General features: G+C 41.4%; 1 protein-coding gene across 1 annotated transcript in view; it reads left to right on the plus strand.

The window, feature by feature from the left end:
- Nucleotides 1–25018, plus strand: part of ANK3 (ankyrin 3) — a 307582-nt gene that overhangs the window by 204594 nt on the left and 77970 nt on the right. The window contains exons 24-26 of the mRNA XM_054982849.1: nucleotides 2145–2268; nucleotides 8194–8296; nucleotides 19116–19222. Coding sequence (XP_054838824.1) covers nucleotides 2145–2268; nucleotides 8194–8296; nucleotides 19116–19222 — 334 coding nt within the window. The remainder of the gene's footprint in view (nucleotides 1–2144; nucleotides 2269–8193; nucleotides 8297–19115; nucleotides 19223–25018) is intronic.

Genomic DNA, 25018 nt, shown 5'->3' on the forward strand with positions numbered 1-25018 from the left:
GCTGTATTTGTGTTAACCAGGTGCAGTCATACTACATCCAACTTGTGGTCCATCCTATTCCACGTAGAAGCCAATCAGATATCCCCGGAAGATGCCAGCAAGCAGTGCTTGGAGGCCAAAGCTTCCCTTGTTGATGGCCCCAAGTACTGGCATTCAAAGGCTTACTGCCTCTGGAGCAGTTCCCTTTAGTCATCAGGGCTAATAGCCATTGATGGGACCTCTCCTGCATGAATTGCCTCTGAGTTAGAGGCCATCATGTGGCAGTGAATCCCACAAGTTAATTGCTTGATCTTTAACAGGCGTTGTCTGAACATTTTAAACCTGACCCCCTCCAAATTTTTACTTTCTGAGCCCCCAAACCTGACACCAGCCCTTCAGTGAGCAACCATACCGCTGAATGATACATCCTACTGCATTACACGAAAGGATCTCTGTGTTGGGTTGCTACTCCAATGCTGGTGTTAGAAGATGATTCAGACAGGGCCCTTAGATGTTCACATTAAGGTGGATCTCTGTGTCTTATATTTATGCTTTGCTCTTTAGTAAAGCATATCCTAAATTCCTGTACCTCTGTAGTCTCCTGAATTTCTCTTATCCTTTCTCTCCTACACATATAATATATTAATTAGGTTTGCTGGTGAAATTGCACACACACACAAAACTACTCAGGTTGAATATTGTGGATCCATCACTTCCGAATCTTAAATGGAAAGTTCTGCTGGCAGTTCTGAATTCTGTTGTGCTTTTATGACCCCACTTAACTGGTTATGCATATTAGAACAAATGTGATGCAGTGTCATGATAGCTACATTTTAAGCAGTGTCTTTTTTGTGCCAGATCATTTCCATTCCTGTACTATTGTCAACTTTCAGCATAAGATTATCCGTATTCTCTCAGTATTTGAATTCTTTCATACTTTTCTTGTAAGGAAAACATTAATGTTCAAGAAAAAGTAGTGCAGACATAACGAGTCCTCTTAAATGTGAGCATGCACAGGACTGGTGGAAGGAAATATGAATCTTCACTGCTCTCCATTTGCCTTAACCGGGACGAAAAGCTGCTTTCAAAGCCCTGGTTAACATTGAACCCTGGTTATGGGTAGGGACTAGAGGCGGAGCCAGCTCCTATAACCATGATTTAAGGATAGATTGTGTTAATCTGACCAGTTCTTGGTGTTGACACAAAACCTAAGATATAGCACTTCAGTAAGCAAAATCATATTTACTTTTTAAAAGAATATTCAATGAAACAATACACTTACAGGATCTATTGAAACTTCTGACTCATTTGTCTAAAATTGATTGCATGTCTTCTTGGTAGAAGATACTTCTGTGTTAATGTTCTGGTCAACACTATGCACTATCGTAATGAGTAATAGACAGTTTATAGTAGCAGATGAAGCTTTCTGGGCCCACATCTGCGCCATTATAGTTTTCCAGGACTGTACAGCAATGAATGAATCACAGGTCATTCTACTATAATAAGGCAAGATGTTTTAAACAGACTCTAAGAGGGTGAGCTTATCTGCTGTTTTGGAGGTAAGGATTTTATAGGAGAGTTTTTCCATTCAGATTTCAGCTTGGCAACGCCCCAGGGCCAAATACTTTGAGGGCGTAATCTGTCCTCTTTCACCATTTCTCCTCTTTCTCTTTCTGCCAGAGCTGAAAGAAAAATCTAGAGGAAGAGGTGACTGGGATGAGCCAACAGGCCACTTTGAGGAAGGTGACACAATGGCCTACCCCACTCCTCACTGTGGCCAACCAACAAAACCAGTTACTCATCACGGTCTTGTTTGTACCAGATGCTAAAGAACACCTCATTTCATACTCCTTTTGTCCGAGATTGCTAGAAAGATCGACCAGTGTCACACCTAATATAAACCTGCCAAACTACTGGCTTTGCAGGGATAAGTGTAATTCTTTATGCTTAATTATAGATTGATGCTTGAATGGTTTGTTTGGGTATTTTTTACATCAAGCAGATAACAGGTAATTGACAGTTTAATACCAGGGTAGCCAAAAGCCGTAAGGAATGCAGCAAGTTTACTTTCCAGCAACCACGTCCCAGTGGCGAGGATGGATTTGCTAAACAAAAGCCTTCAACTCTGTGTAGCTTCTAATTTCAACTTGCTTTTGTGCTGGCAGGTGAAGATGCAATGACTGGAGATACAGACAAGTATCTGGGGCCGCAGGATCTCAAAGAACTGGGAGATGATTCTCTGCCTGCAGAAGGATACATGGGCTTCAGTCTCGGTGCCCGATCTGCCAGGTATTCAGCTCACTGTTCTCTTGTTCATTTCACACCCAACACCAGTGCATTTTTTTCCATAACATGTTGTGTTACTGTTCATTTTTTCAAAAGCTAAATGAAATACCAGAATTCAACTGCCTGATTACTCCAAGTCTTGCAAATATGTGTCCGTTATTTTTTTCGTTTTGTGCTTCCCCTCCCCCCAACCATTGTGGCTTTGTTATGGCAATAGTTCAGAGCAAATTAATTCTTCATTTTTTTTCCTGGTGTCTGCTTATGCTCTAGATATGTCAAAGTGTTCCTTTAAAAACAGCTGGAAGCCCCTGTCTCTCAGCCAGACCAATTAGGCCGCAGTGCGCTTTGGAGGTGGGGGAGGCATTTGTTCAATCATTTGATTGTAATACTTACCAACGCTAATTTTTTTCCAAGTTTGAAAATGACATAAGCTCCTGCCAGGAAAACTGAAGGATGGTTCTTTGGCTAGTCTAATTCCTTTTGTTTCCCAAAATGTGCAGGTGGAGAATAATCTGTTTGCAAATTGTGTCGCCACCTAAATTCTTTGCCGTGTTTTGTTTCTAAAGGAAAGAGCAGTTTTCTGACAAGGGGAAAGAAAACAGATTCAGAGATTTTACATGACTGATGGCAGTCTTTGCACTTTTCACCAGGCAAAAATTTTATTATTGGAGATTTCATCCACAGATTTTTCACATTGTCTAGCATCAGAAACAAACAAGGCACTACAAATAATTCAGAGAATATTTCCACAGTTGTGGATTTAGTAGCCTGTTTAATGACATTTGGATTATTTTGAAGCTAATAATTAAACCTCACAAGCCAGAGCCCTGAGGACTTTTTCCTATAGTTTAATGATCTGTTGTAAAAAGCCATTTCATTGTCTAAAAGGGAGTGGCACCTCCCACAAGGTAAAAACTTGGGCGTTTGTATCTTTTCAGTCTTGACTGTTGTTGCCGCATTAGGTACTGAAACACGAACCCTGTATTTCCACTCTATTCTCTTTCTTCATGTATAAATCTTTTGGACACTTGGACAACTGTCCTTTTAACTACTTATGAACAAATCATCCTGGAAATAACCGTGCTAGATGAGCAAGACTATTTTTGAATGCTTCTTCTTTAATTTTTCAGATGGCTGAGAACCCTGCTGTCTATTTCCATTTATTATATATTTGTTTGTAGACTAGTAGTGCCATCCTAAACTGAGTTACACACCCTTCCAAGCCCATTGACTCTGTTCAGGATTACATTGCTATTCAGTAATCTATATATTGTGGCTGTAGTAATGAGTTAACAGAGAATCTGTTGAGTATTATTTAGTGGATCAATGAAGGCCACATACCTTCCTACCCACAGAAAGTAGCATTATGAGCACTACTTTCTTGTCTGTCGACCTAAAATCATCAGTTATGTTTGCTCATCTTTTACTCCTTGATACAACCATAGAATTCACATAGTTAAAGAGTGCCATTATTCATTGCTATGTACTCACACATCTGCTGTATCATACTTACATGTTTCACTCAGAGGAAATAGCACAAGCTCACAAACACACACTGCAGGCTCCATATTGACTTGATTTCAGAGTTTCATGCTTGTGAGAGTGTTTAGGAGTGTCTTTTGTGTAACACAATGGTTTTCTCATCTACCTTTGCAACTCAGCTTGTCTTCCATAGAACCTTCTTGCATTGCAGACAGTTCTGGGTTGTATCCTAAAGCAAACATTCTCATAGAGCACTGGCTAGGGCCAGATGGGACTGCCTGTCTCACATGAACTGAGACTACGCCCTTGAAACCACTAACAGTTCACCTGCACTATGCATTACAATGGAAGATAGTAACACCTAACACTCCCCACCACCCACCTTGTGCTCTGTTGGGGTGTATATGCCTAATGTTGGGTAACTTTCACACACCAGGGAACTTGCTTCTGTAATATCCACCCAGTGCCCCGCAACATCCCTGCCTGATCTCCTTGTAGTCTTCAACATCCATTCTGGGACATCCTTAACAGGTATAGCTCAGGACTTCACGGTTTCCATGGCAGTCATGGGGCTGTCTCAGGCTGCCAGCCCTTGGTTGGCAATCCCCAGGAGCACTGGAATGGCAGAGACTGCTGGGATGTTGCTTTTTCTTTGGGGACAGGAAGTGATGGCATGATGCTCTAGGAATTTTCAAATCACTATGGTAAAAACTATAGAGATTTGGAAATTCATAGAGTACACATGGGCACAAATCGAAATACGAATCAAATTTCATGACGAATCAGGCTGATTCCTGTTTTGCGAAACGCATTTTGTAGAGCTGTGGTTTTCACGAAATTCACGACTTTTTGGCTCGATTCGTTTAATTCATGAACAATGCGTGATGCCAGACAGGCTGGCACCAATCCATTGATTCCTCAGGCAACATAGGCATAGAATGTCAGCAGACCTTTTGTTAACATTCGAAACCTTAATCTTAGCCCATGTAACCTTGATAGGCAGCTCTCCTTGCCAACTGGAGAGCTTCCATTCTGCCCTATACAGCGAGGAATGGGGGAGTTAATCCCCTAGCCAACTGAAGAGATGGGCCTTCTGTATCCATAGGAACATCAATCTCATCCCTCCAAACCCTGTTAGGCAGGTCTGTCTGCCAACCACAGACCTCCTGTTCATCTTTATGTGAGCGTTTGTTATATAAGACACGTCTCTCTGCCTAGTGCTTTTAGTTCCAGTAGACAAAGAGAGAGGGAGGATCTGTTGCTGGGGTTTGGAGTGAGAGAGAGTTGAGTTGGGAGCTTTTGGCTAGATTTGATGCTGCTTCAAAAGAGACTGAAAAGTCTCTTTCTTATTTTCCTCACTTGTCCTTGCTGGGAAGGTCTTTGGGTGAGGGTGCTTTTTTTCCTCCACCCCATTCCACCTTAATCTCAGGCCTTTGCCTAGCTCTGGGGCCTAGCTTGAATGAGGCCTCCCTTATTTTTTCTTTGCTTGTCTTTGTTTCTTCTTAATTCTTTCTCTGCTCTTTGAGGGCTCACACTCTTGTGTTTCCTTTGGTTTTATTTTATGCACCTCTTCCACCTGGGCAGGTGTCTGTGTGGTGGTTTTGGGGCCCTCCCCCCAAGCCTAGTCTCAGGGCCAGTGCCTGGCTCTGGGGCCCAGCTTTGTGGGTTCCAGTCAGCATTTTGCAATCTTGGCCAAACTGGGCGGGTGGGTGGAAGAGAGCCTGCTGAAGTCTCCCTGTGAGTTTGGCATCTCTGGGTATGAAGGGGGCCATTGAAGTGCCCCAGGTTCTGACGAATCACAAAACGAATGAATCGTATCACGAAATGGAACAATTTCGTGGAAGTTCGTGATTCGTGGAATGTGACAAAATGCAAAACTCTTGTTTTGTTTTTTTCCCATTTTTGCCCATCTCTATCATAAAGTGTCCTGATGTCACTTCCAGTTTTGAAACAGGAAGTTACTGCCAACACTTTTTTGCTTCCATTTCCCCCAGCTGCCCTAGTGAGCAAGGTTGAGGAATGAGGAGAATCACCAGGAGTCCCCCCCCACACACACACCCCTATGTAAATGGCAACCCTAGTATCCATACATTCGGTCACTCTTCCATGTAGCAGGTCACACAGTTGATCCGGTTTCTTGTTCTGATTTGATGGAGTGGATGGTGCGGTGGAAGATATTTCAGTTAACTCTGTGTCATGCATCAACTATTACATTGTAAGGTTTAGGCTTACTGTTACTTGTAACATTTGTTACAAGTTTAAAAACTCAGTTTAAAAACCACTGGTTTTGAAAATCATTGTGTGTAGCCAAAAGTGCACAATGATTATCATTTGATTGATTCTGAGTGTAACATTAAAGCAATAAATTACATTAAATGTCTACATCATCCACCCATGGCATTATGCTTTTTTCAGTGTCTGATTCTTTGCTTTCTATCTTTCCTTGTTTCTTTCCCCTTGTACATTTCTAAAAATAGTCCTAAGGTCAGGTAAGAAAGCATGAGGCCCATGTGACATTTCTCCGCTTTTACCATTTCTCATTTGTTTCTTCATTTTTTTCTCAGCATTGTGCTGTGATGTGCTGTTTTCTGTTGTGCTCCATGTTAGATAATATATTGGTTAGTGCATCATAATGTCAGAACATCTTCATTACATTTTTCATATTGGATGGTTTTAATAATAATTCAGGGGCCAACTCTACTTTATGTCCCAGTCAATGAAATCTCCGATTATCAAGAAAAACAAGTGGGATATATTTTGAAATGGAATGGAATCCTCTAAAGGTTTTATTCAGAAGTTCAAAGAGCATGCTATAAACCGTTAGAGCTTTGTATTTTAAGAAACTAGTTCAAAAGCATTTATGTTCTGTTGGATGCAGTTATTATTTTTGTTGGACATTTATTTCTTTTCAGTCACAGCAGCAAGCATGTCTGAATGTGTGGCATGTTTTCTAACTCGATGTAGCTTCCAGGGTTTAATGTACAGTGAACAGAGACCCAGGATTTTCCTTGGTCTCAACGTATTCAGATTGTTTTCCTCTAAATTTCCAGAAAATAACAACAGTAATCACAATAATAATCACAACAACAACAACAATAATATTTAAACAGGTGATACAAACACATTTCAAGTATTCTGAATGCTTCACATACATTTTCTTGGCTCTCTCTTCAACAGTCCTGGTTGGTAGGCCACCATATTTCAGAGGGTCAGGCTAAGAAAATAATAATTTGCCTGAATGAGTTCTAATGATGACTCATGCTAAATCTATTGCTGGGTCTTCAGTACGTGGGTCAGTGATTTGTAGAACCCCATTTGCTAGGTGGTAGAGGGCCAAGCAGGGGTGCAGGGGGTGGGAGGGCAGGGGACAGCAGGGTACTTACCTCCCACTCACACTATGCTCACGCACACAACCCACCCTCCCCAGAGGAATCCCAGTGAACGCTGTCTGAAAACCGCCCCTTTGGAGGCAGTTTTTACTTAGAGCATGCGTGCATGCACCATGGCTCCTTCCTTCATTCCATCCTGCTCATCTTCCAATCGGATGAAGGAAGAAGCCACGGCTCATGTGTACATTCTCAAAGTGAAAACTGCCTCCAGAGCGGCGGGGGGTGATCCTGTTTTCATGTCCTGTCATGTCATTGCACTTAGTGTCTCCCATGCTGCCACCAGGAAGGGTTAAAAGTGAGCTCTAAGTCTAGAAAGGTTGAAGACTGCTGATCTAGTACATTTTGTCTGCAAAGTAAGAGACTTTGCTTGTAGAAGTTACTATTCACAATGAGACAGAGGATGAAGTAGCCTTGTGAAATCTAAGCAGTAATTGGTGGCTTTTGTACAGAGGGCTTGGCCTGAATCCTAAACACACTTAATATAGATGCAGAGGAGTTAGCCGTGTTAGTCTGTAGTAGCAAAATCAAAGAGTCCAGTAGCACCTTAAGACTAACCAACTTTATTGTAGCATAAGCTTTCGAGAATCACAGTTCTCTGTGATTCTCATCTGACGAAGAGAACTCATCTGACGAAGAGAACTGTGATTCTCGAAAGCTTATGCTACAATAAAGTTGGTTAGTCTTAAAGGTGCTACTGGACTCTTTTTGATTTTACTTAATATAGAGTAACTCCTGTAGAAATTCAGTGGCCCCTTTTGAGCACACATGCTTTGAATCACACTTCACATGCCTGAATACATGTTTGCAAACATTTCACCGAAAGCCAGCACATATAGTACATGGATTTAGATGACTCTAACGACCATGGAAGAAAACAAATTTTAAAGAAGTTATATGAATTACTATATTTTAAGCATCTTTTAACATTTTGTAGAATCTTTTACATCTATTGCACCACTTTTTTTTGCTGGTTCCCTGGAAGTTGCATGCATTAATTTTTCTTTTCTTCATCTCATTATCACATGCACATATTGTGGTAAATTGTAAATACAATCAGCCTCCGCTCCTTTAGTTCGGCTGGGTCCTACACTCTGAACAGAAGTTCCTTTGCTCGGGACAGCATGATGGTCGAAGAACTGCTAGTGCCATCAAAGGATCAGGTGAGTTACTTCAATTTCTGTGACTTATATATATATAAATGGGGAGGGGGTCTATCAGCCCCTACTCTCTGTGTTGTATCACTCCCTCACCCCTGTTGGCTCCCCCACCCCTGTTGGCTCCTTTTTTGTTCCTGTGCTCACTCACTTCCATGTTTTCCTCCTGTTCCCTTGTTAGTCTCTGCTGCCTTTGTTTCTACTTCATCCCCCCACCCCCAAATCATGCTCCATTTTCTTTCCCTTTCACCTTTTTATGGTTTTTCTGTAAACGTCAGTTTCTCTCGGTTTGTAGAAATCTCTTCCTTAGATCTATGTGGCCCCCACTTGCAAATTTTTGATCCACACCGTGGTCTCTATTCACTATTTCCTGTTTCCTATATGATAAATGTATCCCGTTTTTATCATGTAGGTTGACCTGCCCCTCTACATGAAACTATAGGGTATGATCTTTATCACCAGGGGTCATTTCATAGAAAAAGAGCTGGAGGAACTCATTAGCATAACTCCTTAGCATATGCCACACCTCTTGCCATCACCGGAAGTGTGTCATTAGTATAACTGATTTGCATATGCCACGCCCCCTGACATCACCTATTCTGGCTGTTTTGGACCCAATCCTGGCCATTCAGGGCTGAAATTGGCCCAAAATGGCAAAAAGGGGCTGAAAATGGCTGAAAAGGGCCTCAAAATGGTCAGGATTGGGCCACTGATGAGCAGGAGAGTGATCCACCACCCATCAGAGGCCCAATCTGGGCCATTTCGGCCCCAATCCAGGCCAAAACAGGCCTAAAATGGCCAAGCGTCAGGTGGGTGGGGCCACCTGATGTGTGACCTCTTTGGGGAACTGCCAGAACTACGTTCCTGTGCGTTCCCCCTCGGAATGAGCCCTGTTTATCATGTATGTGTGACTAGTGATTCACAGGCCAAATGCAACCTACCATCTATTTACTATGGTCTATCAGGTGCTTGACTGTCTCCAAATATCTATAATCCGAGATAGTATGGCTGGCAGGCTGTGTAGGCCATCCAGTTGCTGAGCTCGAACATCAATCCCAGTTCTGGTAGTTTTGTGTTTATCAGCCCTTCCTTTTGTCAGAGGCAAAGGTTTTGCTGTAGGCTAATTCACTGATAAGAACTTTGCAACCCTAATATTACTGCCTTTTCCACTGGTGTTAACGTTGTTCAGGAGGCACTAATAAAGACTAAAGAATTAACGAGATGCCATATTTTTGTTTTGGTGTGAATTAAACAATGTGCCCTTGAAAGAGTTAATATACATTGTAGTTAGGTGAATCATTAGAGAGCCACTGAACTCAAGAGCTAAATTAAGGCTGGTGCTGGAGTTTTGGCACCCCATTTTTGCAGTTGAAAGCCACAGGGCAAAGCCAGTGAGGTTGCAGGGAATTCCAGAGAGGCCATTCAGGCTACATATAGATACAACTGTTTGCCAGAGTGGGAGTGTTTAGTTAAACAAGAGGGTGGGTTGTTTTCTGCTGTGCTAGTGTTAAAGGTGTTGAAGGAGTTCACCTTTTCCTTATATCGCAAAAGAGCATACAGAAAGGACAATGTACTTTTAATTAAATATGTTTGTTCTGCCTGGGTAGCAGCATGGTAGTGCAGTTTCTGGATCTTGCATATCATACAGGATTGTTTTGCATACAATATTTAACCTGACTTGGGGCGCATATCCTATAGTTTGAGCTTCACAATGTATTTTATTTAGGTATTTTATAGCTACCAGATAACACGTTTTAACTCGGAGAGTGTTTGTGACAACGCATTCCTTTTACAATGGATTTCTTGTTGCATTTTGCCCAGTACAGGAGACAACAGTTTAAGAAGCTTTAATGTTTCAGGCAACCATCTGTTGCTGTTTAAGGATTTTAGCGTTCTTCCAGATAAAAGATCAAAACGGCATTCTGCTCTCAACCTGGCTTCAGAAGTCACAGATTCTCTGTGACCAACAAACAGAAGCGGAATGCTGCTTTAATTTTTTTCCCCTCCCCTCCCTGTTGTTGAATAAGTCTGAGTACTTCAGTTTTATGCTTTGGATGAGGTCGTATTTAAAGGCTACCTTTAGATTTTAATTTTTCCCTTGGGGAAGATCATGGGTGTTTGAAGAGTTGGGAATGGGGCTAAAAGAGTACATGCAAACACACATATTAATGGTCATTTTCACACATCTTTACCCTCATGCAAAACCGTGCAAAACTCACAGAACAAGGGCATCTTCATGGCACGATTTCTGATGTCACCCCGTCATGATTCCGTTTCATGGTGCGATTTTGCACGAGGGTAAAGACGTGTGAAAACTACCAATGTCTCAGCAGCAATTATTTTTCTAGAGAGAAGCCACCAGTTTTGGAATGGGGAATCAGCCAGTTTAACTTGCCAGTTCTCCACTCTAAATCTTCCCTGCTCCCAAGTTGCTTTTTTCTTGCAGCATTCAAAAGGCATATTTGAAAACATAACATTGGTACACTGGGGCTGGCTTGGAGGCACGGAGAAACAGCAGGCCTTGAAACCTTATTATACGTTCTTTCAGAAAGTGACTACGGAGGGCAATCTAAACTCCTCTCTGTCTGGCGATCAGGGGGCGGGGTCACCAGCCATGTGACCATTTTCACTGAGGGCAATTTAAACTTTAAAAAATTCCCCCCTTGTTTCAGCTGACCCAAAGTGACGTCATTGTGCGGTCTTGAGTTCCACCACTGAGTTCCACCTCCTCTTTTCCCAGAAAAAAAGCCCAGCTTGTAACTATAGAATTCTTCTACTTTACAAACTGTTCCAAGCAGCAGTTGCCTTTCTAGAGTTATATCAAAAAAAAATTTAAGCACCTATGAATAGAAAGGTTGGCAATGTTGCCACAAGTCCTTTTTTTAGTGCAACAGGTTACCTTCTTTTTATTGTTTCCATTTTCATGAAAAAATTTTTTTTATTGTTTCCATTTTCATGAAATGGTAGATCAGTAACTGACCAACTCCAGATCTTCTTGGAAATCTCTAGCGCTCTAGACTCTTTCCAGTCTGGATTCAGACCAGGACATGGGACGGAGACAGCACTAATAGTGTTAGTGCATGATCTCTGTCTGAATATAGATAGAGGCCATACTTCCTTATTGCTCCTCCTGGATCTGTCTGCAGCCTTTGACACAGTAGACCATGCCATCTGGTTGAGGTATTTAGAAACAGGGCATCAAAGGATATGCCCTGGACTGGTTTAAATAATTTCTCATGGAATGGACTCAAAGGGTTGCCGTTGGAGATCAGCTATCTCCAAAATGGGAACTATCTTGTGGGGTTCCACAGGGTGCAGTCTTATCTCCCATGTTATTCAACCTCTATGTAAAACCTTTAGGAGAACTCATTTGCAGCTATGGAGTTGGATGTCATCAATAAGCAGATGACACCCAATTCTGTATCTCGTTATCCAGGTCTCCACAGGATGCAGTAGAAATTTTAGATCGCTGCCTGACAGCCGTGGTGAAATGGCTGAAAAATAACAAATTGAAATTGAACCCAGACAAGACTGAAGTGATGCTTGTTGGAAAGGCAGAGACCTTGAAGGACATTGTACTCCCCACTTTTGATGGAATTCGTCTGACCCTTGCAAACTCCATTAAGAGCCTAGGGTTATACGGGATCCATCGCTACTACTAGAAAAACAAGTTAAGGTAAAAAATGCTTTCTACAGTCTTACTCTAGCCTGGAAGATGGCTTCTTACCTCAACATGGCCGACCTGGCCACCTGGATCCATACTATCGTAACATCAAAACTTGACTATTGGTATGCACTATACATTGGTCTCTCATCCAAGTTAACTAGGCGGCTCCAATTGGTGCAAAATGCTGCAGCTTGACTGTTAGCAGTAGCAAGCAGGAGCATGAACATCACTCCCATCCTGCAGTCTCTCCACTGGCTACTTATCAGTTCAAGATAACCAATTCAAGGTATTGGTTATCACTTACAAAACTCTTCATGCCCTTGGATCAGCATTCCTACAGGACTGCCTCCTTCCCTCTGTTCCTTCATGGCAGCTTTGCTCATCTGAGCAGGGTCTCCTGCAGGTGCCAGCCTGCACATGGGCAAAATCAACAGCAGCCCATTCACGGGCTTTCTCTGTGGTGGCCCCTACCCTGTGGAACAGCCTACCTGAGGAGGTCAGGAGAGCCTCCACTCTCCTGGTTTTCCACAAACAATGCTAAACCGAATTATTCAAAAAGGCTTTTTACTCACACAGGAGGACTGCATTGTAGGGACAGGGTCCCAGATGCTTCGATAATGAATTAGGGACTACAGACTTCACCACTATGTTGCCTTACATATTATCCATACTTTAAATACATACTCCTATATACTACCTTTGTTTCATGTTGTCTAATGTCAATCCTAGAATTGACTATGTTCTGTTTCAGCATTTCTCTGTATTGGATCCTTGCTAATGCTAGGGCATTGTTTATGGAAATGTCCTTGACACTGATTGTACTAATCTGAAACTACGTAATCTGCCTTGAGTCCCAGTGAGAAAGGCGGACTACAAACAAACAAACAAACAAACAAACAAACAAACCTTCTGATATATGCACTTGCATTACCTCTCCCTATTCTTAAATATTTTCGGATCATCTGCCTTTTAAAAATTATCTCCCTGACATATGGCTTCCAGCTTTTCCATTCTTCTTGCTTCTCTCCTTCCTTATTGTCTCCCTGTATTACATCATAAGGCTGTGGGCGAAGTTTGGTCTCTGTTTACTTTTTGCATAGTTGTTGTTAGCTGGTGAAATGGCGCTCTTCGAGCTCCCAGTCAAATGCTGAAAATCTCTTTGGAACTATCTATCCCTTTCACATCTGTCAGATTACGTTTGAGGCCAACTTCATGAGCATTCTAGAATATTACATTTGATTTGCAAGTCAAGACAGTGATGTGTTTATATGGTACAGTGGAGGTGCCTTTACAGAATGGTGTTTTCTGCAAGGGAAGATTATAAAAGAAACACTCATTCTTTGATGAAAGCTTTTGAGAAGCAGCACTCATTAAAAGTTTAAATGTAGCATTCTTGTGCAGTGACCTGAATAGCAATATTTTGGTATTCCTGCCATGCTTAGCAAGCTTGTATGCCCACAGTGGCTTTCAGTATGCTTGAATTACTATTCCTGGCTTCCCTGCTTTTTGGCAGAAATGGCAGGTTTTAATTGTAACTCTCCTACTCTTGTAAAAAACAACAACACTGAGGTCAAATAAATCCCAGTTAAAGTATAGGGTTTTGCTTTAATGAGAGGGATGTATTTGAGAATGATTTAAGTTTAATGTGAAAATATGAATTGGTATGATGGATTTTTTAAAACAGTAATACAACTATAGAAAGATAATCTGTTGGGTCTGTAATGACCCCATGGGTTTCATACTGATGCACTTTTACCTCCCCGACAAAACTTCCTGGGGGTATGAATATGAACAATACTAGGTTTGACCCTACTGGTGGTTATACTTTCCTCTGGCAGAAGGAGTCTTCCCCTGACACAAGAGGCTCTTCTATTGGCAGAAGATCTTCTTGCATCAGGGAGCATTTTGTAATTTGTTTATTTATTTGTGCAAAAAGAAAAAGAAGCACTCCCCCCCCACACACAAAAATGCGAGTATATCTATACATAGGCTTCTATAAAAGATATCCCAATGTAAGTCTGTACGCAATAGCTGTCTATATGTGATAAGTTCAAATGTTGATGCGTTTATAAGATCCTCAATCCAGTGAGTAATAGGAAGTGCGCTTTTGTCTTTCCAATGCTGTAATATCAATCTTTTAGCAACTGTAAGAGCACAGAGAGTCCATTTCTATTGACCATCAGTTAGATTCTAAGAGACAGGCAAATAGTTTAAAAGTACATAAACATCCTCAAAAATGAGTATTCTAATACAAAATTAATATGAGCAGGGCTTTTTTTCAGCAGGAACATGGTGGGATGGAGGTCCGGAACCGCTTGAAAATGGTCACATGGCTGGTGGCCCCGCCCCCTGCTCTCCAGATAGAGGGGAGTTTAGATCGCCCTCCGCGCCGCTTGGCGTAACCCACTGAGTTCCACCACCTCTTTTCCCAGAAAAAAAGCCCTGAATATGAGTAATGACTTCCTTTCAAAAGAAACAAAAAACTCCAAAGCATATGCTTAAGAGATGCATCTTGTAAGTTACAACCACCAACAATTGGAGACTGTACATTATTCTTTACTTAAAAGATGCTGTGGTGTCCAATAACATAAACATAATTTTTTGCTGAGTAAGTTGCAGCTTAAGAGCCACAAAAGCAACAGGTATAAGGCTTAAAGCCATATTCCGTTGCTTTTGCAGAACTGGACAATCTAGCGCACTGTTCCAATCATCCCTGAGACTCTGCATATCATATTTAGTGACTGCTATCAAATATTTATAAACAAATATTGTAGGTTTCTTTTTCTGTGTTGATTCAATAAAATTTTCCAAAAGTGGGGAAGATTCTGAAGCACTTAAAGCTGCCAGGCCATATTTGAACACCAACAAATGTTGCAATTGTAAATATCGCCGTTAAGCATGATACATGCTATGGCCACAAGCAGAAGTTGGTAAATCATATTTTAGACCTCCACTGAGAAAATGACAAAAACTCATCATCATAGCCTATCAACTGATCTCAAGTAAAAAATCCCTTGTCTGTCCAGGCGTTCCATAAAAAAGATTTCCTCCCAATTTTTAAATTTGGATTGGACCATAATGTTAGTTTAACATCTGAGAATGGGTCAAATTGATGTCATTGTGAGTGTGATATTCTGCACCATACTTCTCTAACTGCAGAAACTGCAGGAGGAACTGAATCCATTTTAACATAAGTAGACCTTAATGCATCCCATTTAAAAAGTGACTCCAAATAAGAAGCTTCCAAGAGAGCCCAGGATGGGTAATCCCAATAATTTGTACAAGTTAACAAATATGCCTGATGACAAAAATTAAGACCAGGAAAACCAAATCTTCTTTCATTAATTGAAAGTTTCATCCTCTTTAAAGAAGTCTAAGGCGGTGATGAACCCCACTTAAATTTCCAAAACAAAGTATTAATTTTATGAAAATATCTACAAGGTATAAAGAAAGGGATTGCATGCAAAAATATATAATTTGAGGTACAATATTCATTTTGTGTGTGTTTACCCATAATGATAGGTTTAAATTTGCCCATCTGTCCAAATCCAAGGATATATCAGAAATCAACTTGTTAAAATTCAACGTAATCATGCACTTAGCAGTATTTAATTTATTTTACCTGAGTACTTTTAACCTGCTTTTCTGAGTTCCGTTGCAGCCTCAAAGCAGCTTACAATTTTAAAACAATAATGCTCACACAAAAATTAAATGCCACAATTATCAACAAATCTCTCTGCTGTTAACAGACCAATCTGTAATGTTTGGAGGAGGACAGAGCACATGGTAACAGCTCCTGTGCTTGGTAGTTACACTCTCTCCCCATGCAGTTCTTGAAGGATCCTTTCTCCTGAAGAAAGAGACAGCACTAGCAGAATAGATAGGTGGAATCCAACCCATTATCATGTAGCACCTTCTTATCTTGATTACCGAAATAGATATTGAGCTGATAAATCAGAACTGTCACCCTGTGGGACTGCTTAGCTTCAGTTCAAGCGGATGTGTCTTTTGTTCTTTTCCCCATCGAATTCCACTACCCTTTTAACAAAACCTCCAGATTAAAGCACAATAGAAACACAACCAACCGACTCGGAGTTTTAGATGAGTATACAGAATATGAAGCGGTACAGATTAAAGGATTAAAAATGTATAGAAATGTTACACCTTTTTGTGTATAAAAGCTGTGACCCCAAATGAATTGGAAGGGTGGAGTTACCAACAAGTCAAAGAAAATTATTTTAAGCAGAAGCCCCGCCCCACCCCCCAAAAATATGTTGCTATGTTACTGAACAAGCCGAGCTCCTTGTTTAAATAAAGGATCCAGTCTTTAAGCATTATTTTGAGTCAGCCGCAGCTCATTTCACACATTACATTTTTAGGGTTTTTTTAAACTTAAGGTCTATTATATGCCTAAAAACATAAGGTTCATTTGTTAGGTTGTTATTGTTAATTGCAGCTCCTTCTTGAGTCTGTTCTCAGTGTAAACCCAGTTTTGTCTTTCTATAATGTGTGAAGTGACCTTAGAACAAAAACGTGAATTATTGTTTCCAACATCTAAAAGCAAAACACTAAAAACAGAAGAGTCTCGTCTCAAGCCTGTAGGGAGCATTAAATAATGCTTCCCCCCCCCCCTCTGAAAATTCATCTCAGGGGAGAGAGAGAAATAAAATGTTCCTAATGTGCAATTGACTTCATCTCAGAGCACGGCACCAAAATGGATCTGATGAATTATTTCTGACATGAGAACCTAAGAAATTATTTTCAAAACAGTCTGTGAGCTGGAAGATTGGATAATAATAGACACGAGCAGATTTCATGTAGTCACAGTGTTCACTATTCATGCTTTATTTACAGCCAGGAAACACTGTATTTATAAAACTCACTGAATCGTATACCATATTACTGTCTGTTTGGGTGCTGTTTTTTGTTACCAAATGAGAAGCTTCTTTTGGTCAGTTCAGTTGTAATAGCAAACCAAGGTACATGCCCAAGGTACAGTGTCTCTTCCTCTCCTTCTCTCCTCTTTTCACATACTTTGTTTAACTTAATTATTTCACCTTGAGCTCAAAGCATAGGTTTCCATTACTTTTAGACCAGCTTCCTTTCAAACCACTGTTTGCATTCTGCTTTAGAGGGAAAGTGCAAACTGTAGTTTGCCAGTTTAGCTCTGACAGAAAACTGTAAAATTGGCAATGGCTAATTGATTCTGAGCATTTGATAGAAGGAGAGGAGGGCTCATTCATATAGTGCCAAATCATGAATTGGCAGTTGCATCTGAACCAGTCTTTTATGTGATTCTTGTATTGGTTTGTGCCAGTTTTCAGACATCGAATTCCATGAGGTTTGAGTTGGCTTAAAGCTGTATAAAACCTATCGCATTAATCTGATCCCCTCTGAAAACTAGCTAGTTAAGCACTGCAATCTAGGTAGGGTTGCCAGGTGTCCAGTTTTCACTCAGACGGTCCAGTATTTTTGTGGTCTGTCCGGGGAAAACTTACTTAAAATATTGGAAACCTGGAGCTGCCTATGCCTCTTCCCCCTTCCCCCTGCTTCCAGGCAGCTCGGTTGCTTGACTATCCAGCCTGGCCACCCAGCTTCCTGAGCACTGCCACCAGCCCTTGGAAATGGCTGGCCAGCCAGCCCGCTGGCCTCCTGCATGGTGCTGCCTGGGAGTGGCTAGCCAGCCAGCCTACCTGCCCAGAAGCAGGGGAGGTGTGATAACATCATTTCCAGTAGTGATATCATCTTGCCAGGCCAGGAGCACACGCAAATAAAAAAGTCAGTCCCACACACACTCTTCTCCCTGGAGTCCAATATTCTTCAGGGCCTCACCTGGCAACTCTAAATCTAGCTGGGATACAGTTTTGATGCATGATACGAAAAGGGAATTTTATTTTTTCTGCCTGCTGTTGTTTATTTTGCAGTGACTGCTCAAAGCTATCTAAATATCCTTTCTGAGTAGTCAATGTATGGTGAACCAAAAGGGTAATCTTTGCTTGGCTGCCCTACCCATAGGTCTGTTTTTGTTTTTGTTTTTTGCATTTCTAAATGGCAGATACAGAAACAGAGGGGGAAATAAAGGAATATGATGAGATGCTGCTGCTGAAGCAAAGCGGGTGTATCATGGAATGCATTGTAATCATTGCTGAAATAGATGCTGCCATAAAATAAGCCCCTATAAGGAAAGGGGGAGCGTGTCCCTGTTGAATCAGATTATTGGTCTATCTAGGTCAATATTGAGTGATTCCACATATGTTGGATAATGCACTTCCAATCTTCTTTATAGATCATTTGGAACGGATTTTTTTGTGTGCGGAACAAAAAATCCACCTCAAACGATTGATAAAGTGCATTGAAAGTGCATTATCCAACGTGTGTGGAATCAGCCATTGTCTGCATTGAATGACAGTAGTGGCTCTCCAGGGTCTCTGGCTCAAAAAGATCTTTGCCAGCATCTGGTTAGCTGAGATCCTTTTAGCTAGCGTTCCTAAGGACTGGAACCTCTTTTGGTCAAATTGATGCAAGAAAATAAAGTCATGTATGTGGGTACCCAGTCTTCTTTCCTGCCTTGTGGTTCTCAGGGTCTCATGTTACCAAGTACATGCATCGTTTAGACATGTTGTGAAGGGGCGGGCAGGGCGTGACAAGCGTGCCCATGTCAAATATATAAGCACATCATCTGGGATATATTATTAAGGCAGCACTATGTTTAGTCAAGGGATTGCTAATAAAGTCCCTGTTGAGGCACAGTGGCTTAGTTTGGGTATGGCCGTCCCTGGCTCACATGGCTCTTCTCACCCATGCGTTAGTTATGGTATCCTACAGGCTGAAGGAAGTTCCTCTAACATAAAGAGCCTCCCTGCAAATTAAGGAAGTCTTCCATTAGAGGAGGGTTTGTTAGGCTGGAGGAAGGCTTCAAAGTATGTGGGTAAGAGGGGGGCCACTTTGTTTCTGCTTGGAATTGTATAACATGTGCGTTAAGGTGATCTAACAAAACAAATACTTTAAAAATTAAAAGTGCTGCATAAATTATTCATAATCAATATGGGTGCTCTTAAGCTTTGGAAATAACCAGTTTGCTCTCTTGATTGGGGTATATTGTAGATGGTTTTCAGTTGTTTTCCCTGCTCATTTTGACATTTCTGCTTATTTTTGAAGCACCTGACGTTTCCAAGGGAATTTGACTCCGACTCGCTCAGACATTATAGCTGGGCTGCAGACACCTTGGATAATGTTAACCTTGTCTCCAGTCCCATCCATTCTGGGTAAGTAAAGTAAAAAAAATCCCTTTTGTCATTCTGTGTGACACTGTAAATGCCCTGGAAGCTGTGGCCTGTTAGACATCACACCATCCCTTCTTAAATCTGTAATGCAAGTCTAAACCTCATTGAAATGACAACACAAACCCAACCACTTAGCGACAGAAGCAGACACAGTTTAGCCGTCTGCGTAGAAGACATTCACATTCATTAGACTGTTTTCCAGGATGTGTTTAAGGGCACAAGACAGCCTTGAAAGCCACTCCCCAGAATCACTAGTGTTGCCAACCTCCAAGTGGGACCCGGAGACCTCCCAGAATTACTACTGATCCCTAGGTAACAGAGACCATCTACCCTGGAGAGATGGGCTGCTTTTGGAGGGTGGACTGTATGTTATTATGCTCCACTGAGGCCCCTGCCACCTCCAGACTCCACCCCCAGAATCTCCTGAAATTTCCCATCCTAAAATTGGCAACCTTAGTTTATACATGTGCACTGGTGTCCTGGAGCACACAAAATCAACTCCCAGCAGCTCTGCCAGTGTTTCGGGGCACTTGGATCAGTCTTTCCTTATTAATTGCTTCCTCTTGCGCTACCTCCAGTTAGTGGGAGGAAGCAATGGGTGAGTTATCCCTATTGCTAGTGCCATTGAAGTCAACGACTCCTGCAGTAATGGTTTGCAGTACTGCAGGGGCCACTCCACTTGGCTTGTTCCAGGACCATTTTAACTTCCCAGCCCTGGCAGCACCTACAGGAAATTCTCTCCATACCATTGTCCCCAGGCTTGCAGGTGCCTGCAAGTCACAGGGCAGCGATCTCATATGAATTAGATATACACTTGAGAATGGCTATACAAAGTTGCAGTTGCTCTGGCTCCACAAAATGCTGCTATGAGATTTGCTCCAGTCCCATGTAGCTGCAGGCACGTGTGTTTCTGCTTTTTGACACAACCACAGGCAGACAAGCCCATGTTAGATTGCACTGAAGAAATATGGAGGCACTGCCAAATCGGCAAACCAATCCATAGGTATGTTGTAGGTCTGGGAGCTACTTAGCATATCCATGTTTTACTTGGAAGCCAATGTGCCTATAGGACCTTCTCATTTTCTTTGTACCCATGGGAACTGCTGAAACCTTTCCTAATGACCAGTATCCAGACATCCCCATACAAAGGTGCCATTGTCGGTTTTGCTTTCCAACTGCAGCCCTTCATGGCACACTGAGTCCTAACCCAGCAAGTATCCCAAACTATAGATGCGACATTTGGGAAAGAGGCCAGGAGCATGGGACTAGAAATTAGGATTACATCAAAGCAAAGATGTTAATTGATGGAGTTATACACCACACATACAAACACACAATTTGAGGAACTTCATGTTGAATGTAGTCAAATATGTGATATTAAAACATGATTTAAACTTTGGGGTAATTTCTCTTATATTCACAAGGTGCTCTATATTTCATTTTCTGTTCTTAATTAAATAGTATTTTGATATTTATGCCATATTATCTTATCTAAATCTCTTCTGGCGTTATAATGGTTCCTAATGGTAAAAGATACAAAATTCAAGGATCATTTTCAAAATGCACTTGGCAGGATCTTATTTCTTATAAACATAAATGCAAAAATTCATCTCTTGGTGAGGGTATCATTGTTGCAAATCAATTTTTTGTACCCAAAAAAGAAATGAAATTCGTGTACATCTCCAGGGCTTTTTTTCAGCTGGAACGCGGTGAAACGGAGTTCCAGTACCTCTTGAAAATGGTCACATGGTTGGTGGCCCTGCCCCCTGATTTCCAGACAGAGGGGAGTTTTGATTGCAATCGAAACTCCCCTCTGACTGGAGATCAGGGGGCGGGGACACCAGCCATGTGACCATTTTCTCCGAGGGTGATTTAAACTTTTAAAAACTCCCCCCCTGTTCCAGCTGACCCAAGGTGACGTCATTGTGCGGTCCTGAGTTCCACCACTGAGTTCCACCACCTCTTTTCCCAGAAAAAAAAGCCCTGTGCATCTCTATAACCATACCTAGTTTTTATGACTTACAGTCTCTACTTCAACTCAAGTGAGCTATTTTAAATCACTTTATTGCAGGAAAATTAAATATTACACTCTGGGCCCTCAATTTATATTTGTCTTTATGGAGATGGAGACAGTCTTGCTGAAGAAAAGATATTCAGAGTAAATGCCATCCCAGTGCTGTTGGTGACATTCATATTCTTAGCTGACACACCCTTACCATATGAAAATAGATCCCATGATATTGCATTTAAGAGACTGTGTCTCATATTACACTAGGGAGTAAGAGAGCCGCTTCTAACAGCGTTTGGCTGTTTCCAGAGGTTAACTAGAAAGCCTGCACATTCTTGCAGCACAGGAAGTTTGTTTTTAACCTTGAAATGTCACCAAATGTCCATCAGTCTTAGAATCTTAGAAAGATTAATCCTTGGGAATTAGGAGTTCCTGTACTTAGAAGTGAGGTTGGGAGGGAGAGAAGCCGCAAGAAAGCAAATGCACTTGTTTCACAAAAACAAAACAAAGAGGAGTCTTTATTCTAGCCCAGGTTTTGTGGTGGGAAACATATTGTATCAAATATATCTGAAATGGGTGCCCTAGTCCACGGAAGCTTATGCTAGAGTAAAAACTTGCTTGTCTTTCTAGGAGTTGTATAGGTTTCATAGGATTCCTGTTTATTTTTGCTCACCAGACTAACATGGATTCATTACATAATGTACTGAATTACTGACTTGTTAGAATGCCAAGAGCCCAGATCATAAATAACCATCTCTTTGCTGCACCTGACCACTCCTGTGCAAGGTACTGAGGTGCTCAGCATCAACAACAAGTGGGCCGGCTATGAAAATAGATGTTGGACCAATCAAAAGAACACTAAAAGTGTTCTTGCTGTTTTGCAGTCAGGAACAGCCATATTTGCGCCTTCTATGTTTCAGGTTGCCATTCCCCTTCTAGAGTATGGCTGTCATTTCTTCTACACAATGCATTTCCTGTCTGGTCTTTGTTCTTGTTTCATTTCCCTGATGGAAAGATCCTGTGGTCATGGTACATTTGCAAGTTTCCCAGCAAATGAAAATTAAATGATAGTAACCCTTAGTTACTAACAGTGCCACCCTAAGTAGAGTTATGTCCTTCTAAGATCATCAAAATTAGTGGATTTAAAAGGGTATCTCTCTCCTTAGAATGGCACAGCTAGTCCTTATGTAGGCTTTCAGGACATTAGATGAAGATATTGTATAATTGCAAAATGCCCTCCTACTCACCCTCAGCCTTTTGACAAGATGTTTACATGGTGTCTATGTTGTGTCCTCTATGTTGAATCCCTACAATATGTCTAATCTTCACCTCTTCATTTTGAGGGCCGAAAATTGCCTGTTAATGAGTATAGGCATGAAAGAACTCATGTGCCCTTAATATCAAATGTTATTACTAGAGGTGGGCACGACCCCCCCTCAAAAAAAGAACTGTGCAGTTCATGGTTCGTCACGTTTCACGACGAACCACCACAAACTTTGCCTGGTTCGCAAACCGGTTCTTTTGGTTTGTGAAAATGTCACTTCTGGGGGCATTCCCAGGGCGTTCCCAAGATCAGGAGAAGTCCTCCCCCTCCATTGCCTAGGAAACAGATTGATCGGCACCAGGCTATCTGCAATGACAAACCGAAAAGCGAACCAAACTAACCGGCCTAAAGTTCGTCGCGGTTCATGGGAAATACGCTCTGACGAACCGCTAATTCGCGAAACACGAACCAGCCCAGTTCGTGACAAATTTTGGTTCGTATTTTGGTTCGTGCCCATCTCTATTACATTTTTATATCACCCTTTCTCACATAATCCTCCATCTTTAAAACATCTCTAGGAAACAGCTGTGACTGAGAGACAGAGTCTACCCCAAACTCACTCAGCAAACTTCATGCCAAAATCCATATTTCAGCTCACATCTTCTGGTCCTACATCTTCCTGATCCAAAGCTATATCTTAACTACTTCTTGGCTTTCTGTTCAACATTGCTGTAAACTTGAGATCATAAAAAAAAAGTTTCACAGGCACTCTGGTTTGGAACATTTTGTTATAATTTTGCATTGACATCCACAATTTACTGAAGTGTAAAATGGAAATATCGAAAAATTGGTGCAGAAAGTCAGTATTTAGACATTCAAGCTTTCAAATACGTACCTATAAATTCTAAAGGTTGGTTTTTGTGTCATAACTTTCATGTAACCCCAGGCATCCTTCATTGAATTGAGGGAAATTACTACTGCAATAATTTTAGGAGAATTCTGAAGGCTGGAGTGTTGACCTATCCATATCTCATTGCTACAGATCGTTCTTTTAGTCATCAGACTTGGTCAATACAATGTGGAGCGCATTTTTATAGGTGGCTTATGGGTTCTGGCACATTTCTTTTTCATGTCCCGCTTTATTACTTACCTGAAAACCTGTTGCTCTGTGCCAGCATGATGGTTGCTTTCCCCACCATGCATATGAACATGAACCAGATATGAGGGGAACTGCATTACTTTTCCCCATACTATTTAGGCCATTATATGAGAATTCTTTGGCAAAGATTATAAAAGTGAAAAAATGCAAACTGTATATTACAGAACATATGTATTCTAAAAATGGAAGGAGAATCTCTTTTTTTTTAAACCAAACTCAAATCAAAATGCTTTGCTTTTGTTATTATTTTTCCTTTGCTTATGATTGACATTTTCTGTTGCTTGCTTCTAATTATCTTGCATTAATTTTTTTACAATTTGCTTTCTAAATTATTTTGCAGCTATTCCTCTCCACTCCCCCAGTATGATTCCAGGTGATGACGCTGTCTTTGACTCCTCTTTTTGATCTTATATATGTTTATTCTTTTTCCACAGTCAACATATGTCTAGATGTTTTCTTTAGTGCATCTGCATTTGCCCCCTGCCCTTGCTAACTTGTGCTGTAGACATTTCACTTTTTTACAAAAAGCTTTTAGCATTGCACTTTAGAAATTTGCTCGTAGCTCACATTATTAGACTGGCAGTAATTAATTTTAGATAAACATCAGCTACTAATCCTGTTTGTGGAAACAATGCATGAAGTGTTGTTCAAAAACATTACGACCAGTAACGTATGCTTTAAAAAAAGAGTACGATTTAATTGGTAGTACAGTTTGCAAACAGATGGCCACAGACTTTGTTTCTTTAAAAAATAAGTGTTTTGGTAATGTCTAGGATCTTTATATTCTTGCTGACATAGGTTCCATTTGCCACGGATGTGCTGCTTCTGTGTACAATGAAATAATTTTAGCTCTGTTTACATATTGGGCAAATTGCAGAATCAGAGTGTGGTCAAGTAGTGCTTGGCTCATCCCCACAGCCCCTTAAAATATTCACTAAAAAAAAAAAATGGACTTCCGGTTTGGGATTCATGGAGGTCTAACGCAGCTCCATTTGTGGAGCTGACCGGATTGCCGTTTTAACCGGCCGGAGGGGTGAAAATAACCCGCGGCCGACTGCTCTCAGGCGGGGAGCAGGCAAAGAACGCTCAAGACCCTAGGGTGAGTTAGATCTCGGACGAGGGGGGGCTCTACACAAGGAGTCTCCCCCCCGATCCTTGAGGTCCCACCTTGCGACGGGTCGGCTATAATCTCTGCGGCAATTTTGGGGCCAATTCGGCTGGCATAAGACCTACATACCCAAGCTTCGATCGGGGAGGGAAGTTGAGAGGAGAATTTAAGATCGAAACAGCGATTACAACCCGAGAAAGCTGGAGAGAAGGTAAAGATCGCTATCTCTTGAAACGGGA

This window comes from Eublepharis macularius, chromosome 6, assembly GCF_028583425.1.
Source record: "Eublepharis macularius isolate TG4126 chromosome 6, MPM_Emac_v1.0, whole genome shotgun sequence".
Classification (NCBI taxonomy): domain Eukaryota; kingdom Metazoa; phylum Chordata; class Lepidosauria; order Squamata; family Eublepharidae; genus Eublepharis; species Eublepharis macularius.